The sequence below is a fragment of the Spermophilus citellus genome (genome assembly GCF_964194105.1).
Source record: "Spermophilus citellus genome assembly, chromosome: 13".
Taxonomy (NCBI): Eukaryota; Metazoa; Chordata; class Mammalia; order Rodentia; family Sciuridae; genus Spermophilus; species Spermophilus citellus.
This window is the reverse complement of record NC_138193.1, coordinates 26,233,730-26,252,616: the sequence shown is the minus strand read 5'-3', so window position 1 is coordinate 26,252,616 and position 18,887 is coordinate 26,233,730. Positions and strand designations below refer to the sequence as shown.

The 18,887-nt window shown below is 47.8% G+C and overlaps 1 protein-coding gene across 5 annotated transcripts; it reads left to right on the top strand.

Annotated features, from left to right (window-relative positions):
- Positions 1-1,859: 1,859 nt before the first annotated feature.
- On the top strand, positions 1,860-14,831 carry KRCC1 (lysine rich coiled-coil 1). 5 transcript variants are annotated; one of them, XM_081265213.1, is made up of 6 exons: positions 2,088-2,226; positions 2,882-3,036; positions 6,901-7,007; positions 10,169-10,281; positions 10,976-11,033; positions 13,442-14,830. In XM_081265213.1, exons 3-6 carry the CDS (start codon positions 7,000-7,002, stop codon positions 14,238-14,240), a joined length of 978 nt encoding a protein of 325 aa, XP_081121339.1. In that variant the 5' UTR covers positions 2,088-2,226; positions 2,882-3,036; positions 6,901-6,999; the 3' UTR covers positions 14,241-14,830. The 5 variants fall into 5 exon arrangements, with proteins under 5 accessions (XP_081121338.1, XP_081121339.1, XP_081121341.1 ...); XM_081265215.1 differs by lacking the exon at positions 6,901-7,007; XM_081265216.1 differs by lacking the exon at positions 10,976-11,033 and having other exon boundaries at positions 13,442-14,829.
- The last annotated feature ends 4,056 nt before the right edge of the window (positions 14,832-18,887 follow it).

The following is an 18,887-nucleotide window of genomic DNA, read 5'->3' as shown; positions in this document are numbered from 1 at the left end:
TCACTAGTCTGGTCCCAGGCCTTTCATGTCCAGTGACTCGTGTGCATTGGAAAGAGATTCTATTAGCAAGATGTTTGAATGCTTGGAATTGCCACGTTCCCCTAGTGCCCTTTGAGGTGGGAACCAGTGCCTTTTGGAAGATAAGAAATGGAGGTCCTGAGAAGAAATGTGGCTAAGAGCTCCTACTGAAGACACAGCATCATCTCCTCCATAGGAACCACCACTCATGTGCACGAGGCTTCACGAGGGCCCTGATGCAGCACCGTCTGTGAGAACAAGCCTGGGAAACAGCTCCCGTCCAAGGAGAATGGCTGGGGAATGAAGACCGTGTGTTCACAGGATGGAATGCCGCTAAACTGGAAAGTGGAGACAAATTCCAGAGGAATAAGCAGGATGTATAATAACATTTATGTAAAATTCTAAGTCATGCAAATCAATATTCCATATATATGCCGTAAAATTATGAAACAATGCATGTGAATGAGAAATGCTGGATTTAGGAAAAGGAGTTCATTAGGAAGTAGGGTCCCAAGGGAGTGAGGCCCCAGGTTTGGTCCCAAGCGGTGCAAAAAATACAACAAAATAAGATAGCATGCTTGCTTCTATTCTTACCTCTCTCTGGAGAGAGCATTACAGGAGGAGGGAGCAAATAAAAAAGTTTAGTAACACAGTAGTGGAGTATTTGTAGTAATCATAAAAGTTTAATGTTGTAGAATCATAAGGTGAGTGCTGGGTGGGGCTTGAGGGCAGTGGGAGAGAATGAGATCAGGGCGTGCACAGCTGACAGGACTCAGTCTAACTTTTCCCCACTAACAATGGAGAGCCAATTATTCTTTATTGAATCCTCAGCAGCAACATGAGCATCGACTGTAGCTGCTGAAATCAAAAGAAGGCAGATCTTAGCGTGTTTCAATCAAAAGAGGCGAGACGTGAAACAGGCAGTATCAGTGTGACAGGAATGCAGAGATCACCAGGGGAACGTTTTTTTGCGCAGCCTATCAGGAAAAACGCCAATCAAGGAGAAAATGGGTGGAGCATTGTCCATCAGGGAACTAAATAAATCACAGCTACTTGCGACTGCGCAGACGGTTAACCCCGCGTTAAGTGAAACAAGTCCCAGGATGCTTCACACAGGGACGAGTAGCCTTACGAGTTGACAAAAGCAACCTAACATAGATGTGACCACATACGTGTGCTACGTGTGTACGACAGAGAGGAGAGAGGCGGTGATGACTGCAAACAGGGGTGCTGCTTTGGATAGAGCCTCGTGTGCTGCACGTCTATGCTCAAAGCCTGAAAAAGAGCGGGGAGAGAGAGGTCACTTAGGGTGCCCTGAAGACAACAGTCCCGACCGAGGATTGCGCCTCCTCTACGTTGGGTATTAAAGTGCGTAATAAGGAAGAAGGGGAGCGCGCACGCGATGCGTCGTGCAGGTGGAAGGCACGCGCGTCCCCGGGTCTCCAGCCTCAGCAGCTGTCCCTTCCTCCAATGGGAAGGCGGAACCACAGCCCAGAGGCCAAGTGCCAGCCGAGCCCGCGCGGCGCTCGCAGGGGGCGGGGCACGCGGGAGGGCGTGGCGCGGGGGCAGGCGAGAGCCGGACAGCTCAGGGGATCAGGCAAGCTGAAAGGCGTGGCGCAGAGACCACAGAAAGCGGGGCGGTGCAGGGGGCGGGGCACTGCCGAAAACGGGGCCGCGCAGGGGGCGGGGCACGCGAGAGGGTGGGGCCGCGCGGGGGGCGGGGAAAGAGGGAGGGCGTGGCGCGGGGGACTTCCGAGTGCAGAGCCGCGCAGAGGGCGGGGCAGGAAGGGTAGGGCCGCGCAGGGGCGGGGCACGCCGAAAGCGGGGCCGTCAGGGGGCGGGGCACACGGTAGGGCGTGGCGCGGGAGACTGTCCAGAGCGGGGCCGATCAGGGGGCGGAGCAGCAAGAGGGTGGGGCCGATCAGGGGGCGGGGCACGCGGGAGGGCGTGGCGCAGGGGGGGCTGCAAAGAGCGGGGCCGCGCAGGCGCTGGAGCGCGCTCGGCCGCCATGGCGCCGGCGCCGCCCAGTCAGCCACCGGTGGTGGCAGCGACTTCCCCTCGGGAAACCGGGTCTCCGCCTCTTGCTCCCGGCCCGCCTGCTCCGGGCTGCGGCGGCGTCCCCGCCTCTCCGCCACCCGCTGCGCGGCCCGGCCGCGGCGCTGGCGGGGCGGGGGCCGCAGTTGTCGACGCCGCCCCGCCTCCGAGAAGGTGAGTTCCTGCCGGGCGGCGGCGGCCGCCTCGTCCCTCGCCCTGCCTCGCCGCCCGTGGCCGGGAAGGCGCCATGCCGCGGCGCAGGGGTCGGAGGGCGGGCCCAGCCCCGTCCCGACGCCGGGCCCAGCCCCGTCCCGACGCCGCCTGCGCCTCGGCGCGCTCCTGCGGGGCCTCGGTGGAGCTGGACGCCGGGCGGGCCGGGCCGAGCGGGACGGGTCTGCCCCGGGAGCCCGGGCGTCCCGGGCGCTGGGCGGGAGAGGTGGGCACGCCTGTCCGCAGGGCGCTGGTGCTCGTGCTGGCAGGGCCCCGTGTCCCCGGCTCGGTCCCCCCTCGGAGACCGGCCCCGCTGACCAGTCCAGAGGAGTGGCTCGCAGGCCCCGGACACACCTCCCAGAAGGACCGAGGAGCAGTTCGCAGGGGCTGTCGGGGTGCGCCCCGGGATAGCAGGCCTGTCCTGGGGCGGCGGCTAGAGCAGAGAATACAGCGCTTCTGCAGGGACCCAGCCTCAGCTGTTAGAGGCCTGGGCTCAGTGGAGGGGCGCTCGCCTGGCACCTGTGCGGCCCTGGATCTGATCCTCAGCAGTGCATATAATTAAATAAAATAAAGGTCCATCATCAACTAAAAAATATATTCAAAAAAATGTCTTTTACAGGGATCTGGAGAGTTTTTACAGTTATCACCAACACATTTCCTGTAACACACAGTTTCTTGCCCGTCCCGGTGTAAGAGACTTGGGTTCCTCCAAGTACCCTCCACTGCGGACAGCCCGCCTGTAGGAGGCCTGGATAGGCTGCAAAACGTCCACAGGTGATTTCAGGGAGGGGCGCTTGCTGGGTTACCCTAAGTCACTTTCTTTATGCAGAGTGAAAAATAATGGAGTTCATATTAAAGAGTGATTTAGGACCCTTTTACTAGGAGTGACACCATAAATGTAATAACTATAAAAATACTTTATTGTGATGTGTATATTTTGGGTGCTATTCCATAATCTTTCTTATTTCACTTTGGAGAAATGACCAAGGAATAAAATAACTCTTAAAACATTTTTATAAGCAGTGAATTATAAATTCTATTCCCTATATATATATGCTAATTAGAATTCCATTACAATCAAATGAGTGTCTTCAGTCAGCCTGAATTAGTATCATTGTTCTGATTTGAAACAAAAGAACAACAACAACAACAAAAATCAGAAACATTTTTATCACTTCATCCCCTCAGCAAGGTGATTGAGCCACTGAGGTGCATCCCAGTCTTTTTTATTTTATTGGAGGCAGTCTGAGTTGCCCAGGCTGGCCATACCCTTCTCAACCTGGAGGTCACAGGCATCTGCTGCCATGCCTGGCTGAAATATATATTTTTTTCTTTTACACCAAAACTTCCTGTCAGTGTGTCTGAACAGCTTATGGGTGTCAGGAGAGATGCAAGTCAGTGTGGCTTCATGGCCAACCCATAAGACGTGCAAACAGCACTTCATGGAAAATTAACTTTTTGCCAAACGTGGCATTTGGGTGTTTGTTTTGGTTTTTGCAGTGACTTTAAATGTGTGCAGGAAACATTAATAGGTGTCAGTCCATGTGGTGCCAACAGTCACCTTTCTGAATCACTTTGGGTGGTAAATGAGAGCACTGGAGTAGGAGTCTTGATTTGTCCCAGGCCCTGGTGCTAGTCTCTCCACTCACTCTATGGCCCTGAGTAAGTCCCCAGTTCTTTGAACTTGACTTTGTCATCTGTTGAGTGGGGCAGCTGGACTTGTGATTGTCCTGCCTTCTGAGTCACCAGGATTACAGGCTTTTGCCACAAGCCCAGCTTATATTTTTATTTTACATAGTTATAAAAGCTTATTATTTCACATAGTTATAAATAGTTGCCAGCTATGATCATAGATAAACAAGAAGAGGAAAACAAGATACTTAATATCTTTTTTTTAAAGAACTTGTTAGAAGAGTTCTCCAAATGTTATCAAAGAATTATCCTGTTCCCAGTTATTAAAATTTCTTTCTCACTTTCAAAATCCTAATAGTACCATTAAAACTGACTTGACGCCCATAGTCACAGCTACCCAGAAAGTTGAGGCAGGCAGATCACTTGGTCCCAAGAGTTCAAAGCCAGCCTGGGCGACATAGATCCTATCTCAAGGGGGTGGGAGATCACATCACCATGGACAGTTCTTTATGAATTCTGAATCCTGACGTTCTAATCAAGCACAGTGGCACATACCTGTAATCCCAACAGTGGGAGGCTGAGGCAGGAGGATCTTGAGTTTGAGGCTAGCCTCAGCAACTTAGCAAGATCCTGTAACAAAATAAATGGGGGGGAAAAAAAAGGTCTAAAGCTGCAGCTCAGTTCTAAAGCACCCCAGGGCTCAAGCCCGGAACCAAAAGGAGGAAAGAGAAGTATATAAACCTATGTCGTTACGTTTTTTGTCTTGTTACTTTAAAACCAAGTACAACTATATATTTTAAAACAACTCAAAACTAAGAGATATGATATATGACATACATTTTACTCATCAAGTTCTTCCTAAATTGGTTCTGATTTACAATTATTATCTTGAGCACATATTTTTAAGCAAACCTTTTAAAATCTATACACTGGTACTGAAATTAAGCTTAGTTTGAATATATACAGTATAATGTAAATACTTCAGGAGATTTAGTTTACAAGGTCATATTTTTTTTGCAAAAATTAGCATAATACAGGCATATCTAAAGCAAAATTTAAATATTCTCCCCTATCTTATTCCCATTAAATTTACTGTGTACCTTTTTAGATTTTTTTTTTCTTTATCAGTACTGGGGACTGAACCTAGAGGTGTTCTAACAGTGAGCTGCGTCCCCAGTGCTTATTACTTTGAGACAGGATCTTGGAGCTCGGCCTCGGCTTCCTGAGTGCTGGGATTATAGGAGCACACCCTTACACAGCCTTCAGGTTTTCTCTGCACAATTTTAGCTAGCACATAGATTGGATTGTCAAATCAGGCTCACGTGAGTCAGTAATAAAAGCCAGGATTAAGGTTTAGTGATTATTTAAAGGATACAGGCAACTGGGAGATTCCAGTGAATCAGAAGAGCATGTGGTACGTGAAAGCTCTCTCTCCAGGCTGTGTCCCCTAGTTGGTCCTGTGTCCCTGACCCAGGATAATAGATAAGGTTTTTAAGTGAGTTTCACTTCACGAGGTGGATTGTGAATCAGCTTCTTGTAGTATGGCTTACGTGATGTTATTCACAAAATAGTGCCTCATCAATTTTGGATTTATTTACTGCCAGTGACTCTTTGCCAGGGACATCTTACTAATGGGCCTCGGAGAGGGGGTTTTTTCCTCCTAGCAACTACCATTAAGCTCTTTTTCCCCCATTATTTTTTTATTGGTGCTTTATAGTTGCACATAATGGAGGGATTTGTTGTTAAATATTCTTAGTTGCTGTGATCAGGCTCTTAATTCCGGGGCCCAGGAGACCTGGAGGCTAGGATTTCCCGTGTCTAGGTGCCAGCCTTCGTCGAAGACCTTCTTGCTACACCATTCCAGGGCAGAGGGCAGCCATGTGTGGAGGGATCACACTACGACCTGACCCCCTGTATAACTGGTATCAATCTCTTGTGAAGGAGAAGCCCTCCTGACCTCAAACCTCCCTTTAGGCCCCTGCCTCCCAACACGGTTGCTTTGGGAATTAAGTTTTCCACACATTTTAGGGGAACATGTTAAGACCATAGTAGATCCTAATTATAAACTGGCAAACTTCTGTAAAATAAATTTAAACTGTTAGGAACTTTATATTGAAGTTCAGTTCTCAGTATTAATGTAGTCGTTTTGGGATAAATTACTTATTATGAGGAAAAAATGTTTCGCACATGTTCTAGAAGTTATATGTAAGTATAGCTTTAAGGGGCTTGAGGAGCCTACTCAATGAGATTTGTGTGGGTACATTTATAGCAACTGTGGGGAGGACATTAGTGCTGTGGGGTCATCTTGGAGTGTCTGCAGGGGATTGGACCTCCCCAAATAGAGCAAAATCCACAGTCCTTCAACTCTGTCCGATAAAATGCCATGGTGTCTACACACAGCCCGCACACATCCTTCAGTGCTGTAAGTCACCTCTAGATGCTCATATACCAGATACATGTAGATGCTTGTAATCAGTGGAGATACTATATTGTTTAGGAAATAACGACAAGAAAAAAAAGGTCTATACGTGTTCGGATAGACATTCAAACACATCCAACCACGGTTGATTGGGTCCGAGGATGTGGACCCACAGACATGGAGGGCCTGCTGCAGCTGAAGTCAGCAGCACCATAAAGTGGGCTACATTTCTTGTGATTGCTCTAAAACAAAACACCAGGATGATGATGATCTCTTACCCACTCTTCAATATCGGTATTCCAGATCACGTCCCAGAAGTCCAGGTCCCACGGTGCCCCTTAACCTTTCCTTCAGAGCAGTATTCTGAACCAAATCAAAATGTGTCCGTATTAGAGATTTACTAAATGTTTTCACATTAAAATTGCTGTTCTAATGAGCACAAGAAGCTATTGCTGTCACCTGTAAGCACTTGGGAAATGAAGATTTGGGATGGTTCATGAAATGATGCTACTAGCTGAAGGTCAGAAACATTGCCTTAGGTGTTTAATCTGATCCTCTGTCTTTGCCTCCCTTTACTTCCTCTATAGGGACCACGTTAAATGAACAAAGACTGAACTGTCACAGATACTTTTTTATAAAAGGCCTCCGTGGACTATTGCTTCAGTCTGACCAATAAACAAGTTCCTATGATGAGGTAGGTCGAACATAAAGAGAACAGGACCTCTATAAGCTTAAATGGAGCAGGGAACTTCAGAGTGTCATCTGTTTAATCCTTACAAGAACCCTATGAAGGAGGTGCCCCTGTCCTCTCGACAGATGGTGCGACTGGCTCAAGAGTGACTTACCCCTTTGGAATTAGGGTTTAAACTCAAGTCTTTGTAACTCCAAAATTCATTTGCTCTCCCCATGTCTTCCACTGGTTCCAGAAAGCCCCTGAATCCTTAGTTCTTATAGTATCATAAAGCTTGAGCAGGAACCTATTAATCTGGATCAAGGCCCAAAGAGGCTTCCCTTATAGTAGTTGAAGGTTATGAATATGATATGTAGCAGTCTCACCCTTGACCTAGGCTTTTGTGTGTGTTTTTTGTTTAGAATTTTTAGTCTTAGAATATAAGAGTGTTAAAAACAGAAGGTAAACATTTACTAGTCAGTCAGGCCCGGTGGCACACATCTGTAATCCCAGCAACTTGAGAGGCTGAGGCAGGAGGATCACAAGTTCCAGGCCAGCCTCAGCAACTTAGCAAGACACTGTCTCAAAAACTAAAAATGGCTGAGGAAGTGGCTCAGTGGTAAAGCATCCCTGGGTTTAATCCCCAGTAACCAAAAAAAAAAAAAAAAAAAACAAAAACAAAAACACAAAATCCATTGGCCCTACTTTCTTAGTTTATAGCCAAAGAAACTGAGATCCAGAAGAGAGGGATTCTCCTTAACTAGTCATGGGCATGACAGAGCCTGCAGGTGAGATGCGATCCTGCCCGTGCCCATTCCCTTTGTGGGTGGGGCTCCCTGTGTAGTCTTCCCTGCGTGGGGATCTCCTGGAGAAAGGGCGGTCTTGTACTCTCCTGCTTTGCCTAGCACAGGAAGCCATCTTTCCCACGCTGACCCTTTCATTCTCGTAAGACCGGACAAGCTGTTGGATCTCTTAGGTCTGGTACCTGCAGACCAGGAGTACTGGACACATTTACTGACCTGAAGCACAAAGCCAGCTCTGCAGCTCTGAGGAGTAGCTCTATTTTCACCCACTGGTGAGCTTGTAGGAATTGCGGTTTCATGTAAGGCTGAGATAGAGCACCGTGATTGCAGGCATGTCTTGGCCTGGGATCGAGTGGACTCAGGTCTCCGCTCTCCTATGACTTGTTACCTCTCTGTTCTCTCAACCTGCAGAGTGGGGTTGATGATCTGTGTGTTGCCATAGTTGTGAGTATGTCTAGTCTGATCCTTTCCCCACAGCGAAAGCCAGGACTGTTGAAGACATGACCACAAGATTCTACAACTATAAAGTAACAGTCAATGTAGGAAGGCGTGTAAATACAAGACAATAAAAACCACTTGCAGCTGTACTCTGAAAATGTTTGCATCTCCTTCTCCCTATATCAACGCTTTAGTTACATGGTCAGTTTAAACTAATTTGGAGATTTTCCCTGGCTTGAACCTCTAGAGGCCTCTTCATCCTACTTACGGGAGGTTGGAGGTATGCAGTGCCAGGCAGCTGCAACAGCTCCATGACGTGTGTTGTGGAGAGGACCAGATGGGTCCTTGGGGCACTGGCTCCCCTCCCCATGCCCAGGATGCTGAGCTCCGCCCAGGTGTCTCATTCCAGCAGCAGGAGGAAGGAGCTCTGCTGCAGCCCTACATGGCCTTAAGCTTTCTTTCAGAATTTATTCAGATGACCGAATCTTTAAGAGTGGCCAGGAAATGTCATCTTCTAACTAGACATATTGCCTAAGGTTTGTTACTAAGGAAGGGCAAAGTATTTTGAGAAGCAGCTGGTCATTTCTCATAAGTAGGAACATAGCTAGGTACAGTGACACATGCCTGTGATCTCAGTGATTTAGAAGCCAAGGCAGGAGGATCACAAGTTTAGGGCCAGTACCTGGGCAACTTAACAAGACCTTGTGTTGAAGTAAAAAATTATAAAGACTTGAGGATATAGCCAGTGGTAAAAACCCCCTGGTTCAAGAAACAAAAACCAATAAAAACATAAAAATTAATGGCTTCTAAAGCTGGCCATGGGCACAAACTTATAGTCCCCACTACGTGGGAGGCTGAGGCAGGAGGATCTCTTGAGATCAAGAGTTCGGTCCAGCCTAGGTAACATAGCAAGTCTATGTCTCTTTTTTTTTTTTTTTTTTTTTTTGGAGGGGGGAACCAGGGATTGAACTCCAGGGCACTCAACCACTGAGCCACATCCCCAGCTCTATTTTGTATTTTGTTTAGAGACAGGGTCTCACTGAGTTGCTTAGCACTCGATTTTGTTAAGGCTGGTTTTGAACTCACGATCCTCCTGTCTCAGCCTCCTGAGCTCCTTGGATCACAAGCATGCACCACTACACCCAGCTAAAACTCTGTCTCAAGAAAAAAGAGGGGCTGGGGTTGTGGCTTGCCTAGCATGTGTGAAGCACTGGGTTAGACCCTCAGCATCACATATAAATAAATAAAAGGTATTGTGTTTAAAAAAAAGAGAGAAAGAAAAAGAAAGAAAACCGACTGATTTCTAAATTGGAGGACTCTTTCTCCCCCCTTCCCTTCCCCCTCCCCCAGTACTGGGGTACTCTACTACTGAACTTCATCTTGGCTCTTTTTATTGTTTGAGACAGGATCTGCTAAATTGGGCAGGCTAGACTCAAATTTTCAATCTCTTGCCTCAGCCTCCTTAGTCACTGGGATTATAGGTATGTGCCACAACGCCTAGCTTGAATTATTTAATTTTTTTAAATTTTTTAATTATAGATGGACACAATGTCTTTATTTTACTTTATATCATGCTGAGGATCAAACCCAGTGCCTCACGAAGAACTGCCAGGCGGCTGCTGTACTTGTGAACCACAACCCCACCCTAATTTTTGTTTTTAATTGAACCCAGGGGCACTCCACCACTGAGCCACATCCCCAGCTCTATTTTGTATTTTATTTAGAGACAGGGACTCACTGAGTTGCTTAGGGCCTCACTAAGTTGCTGACTTTGAACTCACAATCCTGTCTCAGCCTCCCAAGCTGCTGGGATTACAGGCATGTGACATCTCACCTGGCTCCAAATTATTTAATCTTTATAACAAGATTGTGCTTTGTTCCAGGTGAGCAAGAATAGAGTATTACACAATACAGAGTTGTAATCTTCTGCATCATGTTTTTTAGCTCACAGATTCTTGCACAGCCTCACTATTTGAAGAAAGTTCATTCTGAAAATCTGAAGCAGTTAATGGGTAAATATGATCAGGTATCTCCACCAAGTTCTCAGCCTGAGAAGGGTAAGCTTTTGTTCACCTCTTCATCCCCATCTGTGCCCTCTGCAGTGTTTGGGGACCAGCTTCTTTCACTTAGTATAGTGTCCTCATGTTCCTCTACGACATACTATGTATCAGTACTGCATTCCTTTTTATCATTGAATAATATTCCATTGTATGAATGTACCACATTTTGTTTTAGTTGATGGAAATTGGGATTGTTCCCACTTTGTATCACTAATAGTATTTATTCCATTGTACAGTCGTAACACCATTTAGCTTATCCATTCACCTATTAATGACATTTTCTTTCTTTCTGGAGCTGTTACAAATGAAATTACTGTAAACATTGCTGTCCAAGCCTTTGTGTAGACATAGATCTCCTTTTCTTTGGAATAAATATCTAGGAGTGATATAAACTGGATCATTTGGTAAATGTATGTGTGACTTCTTAAGAAACTGCCTGTGATGGTTTGGATGTGAGGTGTCCCCCCAAAGCTCATGTGTGAGACAATGCAAAGAGGCTTAGAGGATCATGAGAGTCTTACCTAGTCGGTGAACTACTCCCTGATGGGATGAGCTGTGTGGTAGGGTGTGGCTGGCGAAGGTGGGAGATGGGAGGTGGGTGTGCCCTCGGGGTATATTTTTGCACCTGGTGAGTGGAGTCTCTGCTTCCTGACATAATTCCTGAGCCCCTTCCTCCGCCACACTCTTCCAGCCTCACCTTGTGCCCTGAGGAAGGAGCCAGCTGTCTGTGGACTGAGACCTCTGAAAACGTGAGCCCCCAATTACACTTTTTCTCCTTAAAATTGCTCTTGCCAGGTCTTTTGGTCACAGCAACAAAAAAGCTGACTGAAGCTCTGCCAGACTAGTGAGTTGCGGTAGCCACGCCTGTGGTCCCAATGGACCAGGCTGAAGCAGGAGGATCACAAGTTCAAGGCCGGCCTGGGCAACGTAATCCTGTCTCTCGAAATATAAAATAAAAAGGACTTGGGGGGCTGGGGCTCAGCGGTAGAGCACTCACCTAGCATGTTTCGAGGCCCTGGATCTGATCCTCAGCACCACATAAAAATAAATAAAATAAAGATATTGTTTATCTACCTACAACTGAAAAATAAATTTTAAAAAAAGGACTGAGGATTATGTAGCTCTGTGGTAAAACACCTCTGGGCTTAGCCCCAATGCCTGATTTCAAAGTGGTGGTGCCCTTTTCTACCCCTCAGCCCCTCCCAGGAGCTCCAGCTGTCCACTCTCATGAGAGGGGCACTGCAGTCTTCACTTCAGGCCATCTTCACTTCAGGCGTCCTGGAGGGTGGGGATGGCTCCCTGTGGTTTCACTTCACGTTTCCCTTTTCTTTCCTTTTTTTTTTTTTTTTTTTTTTTTTTAATAATAACACTAGGGATTGAACTGAGGGATGTATGCTTTACCACTGGACTACATCACTAGCCCTTTTTAGTGTTTGAGACAGAGTCTTGCTAAGTTGCTTAGTGCCTCACCAAGTTGCTGAGGCTGGCCTCAAACTTGTGATCCTCCTGCCTCAGCCTTCCAAGTCCCTGGCATTATAGGCGTGGGCCACTGCGCCAGCTTAGTTCACATTTTCTTTTTCATTTTTTTCCTGTATTTTCTATTGGTGCATTATAGGGGTACATAATGGTGAGGTTTGTCTTTACATAGTTTACATTTTCTTGATGATAATGATCTTCAACATCTTTTCATGTGTTTATTGGCCATTTCTATTTATTCTTTTCAGAAATATTTCTTAAAATATTTTGCCTATATTTAACCATTTGTTATTTTATTATCCTAGTCAGAATTTTTGTGCTATTTACATGGAATAGGAGCTGATTTTTGTAACTCACCCAATTGGGTTTCATTTAGAGAAAAGTGGATTTCATTGGCAAGAGAAGAGCTGGTCAGCAGTGACTCTAGAGTGCTGTGCGGCTTGCTCTTGTGAAAGGGGAAATGCAGCTCTGCACAGGGTTGCTGCTGCCTCCTGCCTTACAGGTGAAACCTCACCGATAGCACCCAGGCGTTATCATTCCCTAGTGTACTTTCTGCTGCTTAATCAGGGCTTGAGGTGGGAGAAGAGAGAGAATCAGGAATCCTGTTGCTTGTCCCCTCTCCCCTGCAAAAATAATTTGACAAGCAAGCAGAAAAACAGCATGAATTACACACAGCCAAGCAGGCCTGAGATGCAGCTACCTGGAGGCCAGGGCAGGAGACCACAGGGTGGGGCCGCCTGCAGCCTGGTGAGCCCTGTCTCAGTGAAAACAGACTAGGGCTGGGCACGAGGCTCAGTGTGAGAACGCCTGCCTGCCTTCCTCGCCTGCTCTAGGCCCTGTGCTCCATCGCCAGGACCACAGACAATCCCCTCCTACGTTCCTCCTGACACTCTCTACACCAGGTGTCCCCAGGTGCCGTCTCCTCGGTTTCCTCCCTCAGCCCTCACACATCAGTTCTTTGAGAGAACAAACCAGAAGGTATTCTAGAATGCTTTTCCTACCAATCAGAAGTAACGGAATGAAACCCTAGCGCTGGGCAGGAGAAACAGAACTCTGTTCCCTCATATGCCTTCATGCCCTATACCCGAGTAGTTTTCGTCTTAGAGCTGAATTTCTGATTTCCAGAAACTATTTCACAAACATCCTTTTATTTTATTTTCATATATAATTTTTTTAAATTTGTGATTAGTCATCCTTTTATTATTAAGCCTTACAGTACGTAGTCAGGTGAGTATGTGTGTTCATTTTGTTTGAGTAAACTGAACATGTTAAAGATCAGACTACTTCTCAGTGGTTCTAGGACTTTTCTGAGAAAACACATACAGAAAACTGATTAATAGAGCTTTGAAACTATCTAACCCTTCAGAGGGGGCCACCACTCGTGGTTCTTCCCTACATGTCCGTGTGTGTCTTCATCTCAGTCCTGTGACAGGTCTCCTGTCAGCCCCCTCTGCCTCTTCCTTCCATGGTGGAGAGGGTGAAGGTCCCCCTGAGTGGCCTGGGACGTATGTGACCATGCTGATGCCACTTTTTGGCCTATATTGTCATATTGTTTAACATTTATGATGAAGGAAGTTTTAATTTGTTTAGGCTTCTTTGTTTTTCAAAGTTCTTTTCAAGAGCAAAGGAAATATTCAGAACAAAATTATCTAGTAAGGATTTTCTTCCATCTCTTCTACAGAGAATCCCTTTTTGCCAACCTAATGAAGCATTCAAAGTCATATGACTCTTTTCAAGATGAGCTTGAAGATTACATTAAAGTGCAGAAAGCCAGAGGCTTAGAGCCAAAGACTTGTTTCAGGAAGATGAGAGAGGGCTACCTGGAAACCTGTGGGCACAGAGAGGAGGTCGACTCCAGAGCCAGGTACAGAATGTCTGACCAGAGACCACCACCTGGACTTGTCCAGACCCACCCAAGATCATGCAGTACTCTACAGACAGCGGACGGCCAGTTACCTCAGTGCTTGCCAGCTCAGGACGGCAGGCTGAGACCAGAGTCCCTGAGCGTCTCTCAGCTCCCCAAGCACTGCTTCTTAGGGACACCAGTGCCCAGGAACCTTAGTCAGCGAGAGTACAATTGTGGCTCTTATGACTTGGAGTCCAGTGTTCACAGGCACCTCTCTTCAGGAAACAGCCCCAGTGCCCGTCCAGCCGGCCACAAGCAGGCGCATCAGAAGAGGAAAAGACACCCCGAGGAGGTTGGAGAGGAGGCAGAGGAGGAGCAGCCCAAGCACCGGAGGAAAAGAGGTTCTAAGGAACTGGGTTTGGGCAGACACAGGAGCATCCAAAGAAAGAAAGCAAAGGTGGAGATGGAAGCCACGCAGGTCAGTGCAGGAAAGCCCAAGAGCCGGAAGGAGAGAAAGAGCCGAGCAGCGGCCTCGAGGAAAGAGGGCCGCAAGCACAGAAAAGCCAGCAAGGACCAAGGCCAGGAGAGGACCGAGGAGGAAATGCTCTGGGACCAGTCCATCCTCGGGTTCTGAAGCAAGCGCCGGCGCTGGTCCTCCCGGGTGGCGCTGAAGACAGGGTTGCAGAGCTGGTTATGGTGCTGGTATGCACAGGGCTTCCTTGTGATCAGGCCCTGTTAGATTCCTAGCAGGCCACAGACGTGCAACGTTTCGTGTGCTTGCTCTCCAACGGGGAGTCACCGTTTCTCCTTTTCTAAAAGCACTATTATGTTGTTCTTACACGATGGGTTTCTCTTTAGGAGAGTGACTCTGCTTTTATTCATCAAACTGCTAGGATGTGATTATTTCCCTTGGGAGATCATTTATTTTAAATTTGAGGATGAATAGACTTTGCAGAATCTGTTTCTTGGTTGGGATTGTTTTAGTTTTGAGTGGGATTTTTTTTTTTTAGTTGATTGATTTTTCTCTATGCAGCAATTTAGATTTTTTTCCTTTGTTAGCTCTAATGGCATTATATTTTCTAGGTTGGAAAGTGGAAAATAAATATAATAATAGTAAGATAATGTTTCATATAGTTTTAAAAGTTTTGAAAAGTCTCAATAAAAAAATCAGTTTATATTCTGGAAATGTTTATAATAAAGTGTTCTAATTTCTACACGTTGTTCTGTGTCAGTGGTCTGTTCCCCTCAGTGATGAGTTTCCTTGGCGAGTGGAAGAGCAAAATAACAACAAGACAGTTTGTACGTAAGCAGCCAGATCTTTGGGGTGGGACACTTCAGCGTTGTGGAAGGTCTTTATCTTCTATACCAAGCATATTCATATTTGAACTCAGTTTTCAGAAGAGAAATGTGTGACTAATTTTCCAGATAGTTGACCCTGAAGAGATGGGAATGTTTAAGGTGAAATGCCATTCACTCCCCCATCCTGCCAACGCTGTAGGGACATCAGCAGACACCAAGTGCTGGGGAGCCTTCCGAATGGCTCAGGTCCAGTAGGCAGCACCTGATGAACAGTCCACACTGCAAGTATCATGCAGGTCTTTGTAAATGGGATTAAATCATGGAAATTGGGCAGGGGAAGGCTACATACGTGATGCTGATGATCCTGAGGAAGCCCTGTGGTTTGCGCAATCTTTTTAAAAAATTTTAGGATAGGGAAAAAAAATATTTGTAGGACGGAAACATTGCCCTAAACTATGAAGGGAGGCCTTGTTCTCCACCCTGTTCAGCATACACGGGGCTATCAGTGGTGCCGCTGTGGCTGAAGCTGAGATTTCTTCAGGCAGCTCTCTCTCCTCTTCTGCCCCTTCAAGGGTAGCACTTCCCAAGAGCAGAACCTAAGTTGACTGGGAGATGGGGAGAGAAATTCTGGCTAGATTTGAAGGGAAGTGTCAAAACTGGAGTTTTTGTCATAACACACGTGAACCAAGACTGAGAGCACCAGGCCTGAGGGGTGCCAGGAAGGAACCTGGACAGTGGGCTGGGGCTGTCTCCACCCCAGGCTGCACACTACCTGAGGAGGCCAGCCAGTCCACACATGATGGGCTGTAGCTGGGTGGCGTCGGATCTGTGGGTGGGAACAGGCCTTGGGAAGATGTGTCACTAGGGGTCAGCTCCCACTGGAAGGTGAGGGAGCAGGAGTGTGTCCCACAGAGGTACTGCGGTACCCAAAAGGCCATAGACGGGCATATCTCTGGGTGAGGACAGAAGGAGTCTGGAGCCAAGCTGGGAAGAGCAGAGGTGTCCACAAGGCTGTGTTATGGAACTTGGATTTGTCCTGCGATAGACATTGAAGGCCTTGAGTTCCAGTATTTAAAAGACCGCTTCCCACAGACTCTGGACCCACTCACCCCAGACATTCTGAAACTGGCTTTAGCGGATCCTAGAGTATGACTGGAGGGAGCTGCGTGTCTGATGCCCAGAGCTTGGGCCATGAGAACATGAGGGCTCCTGAAGGACAGCTGGATGGGTCAGGGGGCGTTCACAAAGCCATAGGCATCTTCAGTGGCAGGGAGAGACATGACTACTAGGCAGTGTCCCCAGACCTTGGATTGAAGAACTTCCTCCTGAGGAGTTAGGGGACAGGGAAATAGACTACTCCTGAAAAAGCACCCCACTGAGGTCGCTGCATTACACCTCCTCTGTTACCTGAAACTAAGTTTGGGGGTTAGGGCAGGCAAGGCAAACCAACACCAGAAAGGTCAGGCGGGAGGCTGTCTCAGGGTCCCGGAAAGAGACAGGGTTGGCCTGACCAGGGCTGGGCAGTGAGGTGGAGGCAGCAGTGATAACCTACCTCCCACTCCACTAGGGAGATAGATGCCTCTGTCTGTCTGCCTCCTGCACACAGCCCCAGGTTCCCATTGTTACAGGGAAGACACCCTGCTCTTCCTGAGACACCCCCTCTCCTCATGAAGACACCCGCTCTTCCTGAAGACACCACCTCTCCTCATGAAGACACCCTGCTCTTCCTGAAGACACCACCTCTCCTCATGAAGATGCACTGCTCTTCCTGAAGACACCCCATTTCCTAATGAGGACGCCCTGCTCTTCCTGAAGACACCTCTTCTCTTCATGAAGATGCCCCACTCTTCCTGAAGACACCCCTTTTCCTCGTAAAGATGCCCTGCTCTTCCTGAAGACACCTTCTTTCCTTATGAACACGCCCTGCTTTTCCTGAAGACACCCCCTTTCCTTATGAAGACACCCTGCTCTTCCTGGAGACACCTCCTTTCCTCATGAAGTCGATGTGCTCTTCCTGAAGACACCCACTTTCCCCATGAGGATGCCCTGCTCTTCCTGAAGACACCTCCTCTCCTCATGAAGACGCCCTGCTCTTCCTGAAGACACCCCCTTTCTTCATGAAGATGCCCTACTCTCCTGAAGACACCTCCTCTCCTCGTGGAGACACTCTGTTCTTCCTGAAGTTACCTCCTCTCCTCATGAAGATGCCCTTTTCTTCCTGAGACACCTCCTCTCCTCATGAAGACACCCTGCTATTCCTGAAGACACACCCTTTCCTCATGAGGCTGTCCTGCTCTTCCTGAAGACACCTCCTCTCCTCGTGGAGACTCCTTGTTCTTCCTGAAGACACCCCCTTTCCTCATGAAGATGCCTTGCTCTTCCTGAAGACACCTCCTCTCCTCATGAAGACACCCTGCTCTTCCTGAAGACACCTCCTCTCCTTGTGAAGACACCCTACTCTTCCTGAAGACACCTCCTCTCCTCGTGGAGCCACCCTGCTCTTCCTGAAGACACCTCCTGTCCTCGTGGAGCCACCCTGCTCTTCCTGAAGACATCTCCTTTCCTTGTGGAGACACCCTACTCTTCCTGAAGACACCTCCTCTCCTCATGAAGACACCCTGCTCTTCCTGAAGACACCTCCTCTCCTTGTGGAGACACCCTGTTCTTCCTGAAGACATCTCCTCTCCTCATGAAGATGCCCTGCTCTTCCTAAGACACCTCCTCTCCTCGTGGAGACGCCCTGCCCTTCCTGAAGACACCCTGTTTCCTCAGAAGATGCCTGCTCTTCCTGAAGACACCTCCTCTCCTCATGAAGACACCCTGCTCTTCCTGAATACACCCCCTTTCCTCATGAAGATGCCTTGCTCTTCCTGAAGACACCTCCTCTCCTCATGCCGTGAACTCTACTCCTTTTACCTTCTCAGGACTCATCTCTGTCCTGCACTGAGGGTCTGTACTGGACTATCCTATCCACTTGCTTCTGTCTCCCTTTCAGAAGAAAAATTATAAAAACTCCCTCAACCACTCTGCAATGTAGAGGAAAACAAACTTGATTCCTCCCACCCTACTCTCACTACACAACACAAGGTCTCTGTGACCTCTGGTCACCAAGAAGTGTGAGGATTCTCCCACCACAAGCCATGCCCGGTTCTCTAGTTTTTGCAGCAGAAACCAGCTGGGTGTCCTCTGAGCCAGTTCATCTCTGACACTATCCACCCAGGATGAGGGCTCAGTTCCCAAGACATCCCTCAAGTTGATGGGAATCACAGGCCCTAGGTGTACCTGTTTTAGAGTGACCAGCCGTAGTTGGGTTCCCTCCACTCTGCCAATGTCTTGGCTGGGCACAGAATCACAAGCCACCACAACTTTGTAAATTCAAACAGCAATTCTTTATTCCCAAACTCACACAGGCCTCTACACACGTTCTGGGGAAATCCAAGTTCTGCTGCCGCCCAATTCACCTACTCCACGAGGCTTTTTTTCCCAAAATACTTTCTGAATCTCACGAGAACTCAACGGGAGCTCAGGTAGCAGGAACGCCCTATTTCCAGCAACAATAATCTTCAACCTCCAACTTCCCTAAAACCCAAATTGTCTTAAACTGGGAACGCCTTAAACTTGTCTTAAACCAGGAATGCCCCTAAACCCAAGGAGCGGGATACTTCCTCAAACCTGCAGGATACACCCTAATCCTGGATCCACCCTGGTCCTTGAGCAGGGTCACCTTTCTCAAACACACATGCAATGTCACAGTGAATTTCCAAGGCAAGTCCATTTAACATGGGGTACACTGGCAAGGAAATTTCAATGCGTCATTCCTACTTGGCAATGGCCCTCAGCATCTCCCCCCTTCTGATTAATTAAACAACAAGCAATGTGGCTTAAGGACCGTGCCTGGTAGGTTGTCCAATTCAACATATGGTTCTTACCCGTCATGAGAAAACTGACCTTTAGGCGTCAGCTTCCTGTCTTAGGTTGATAC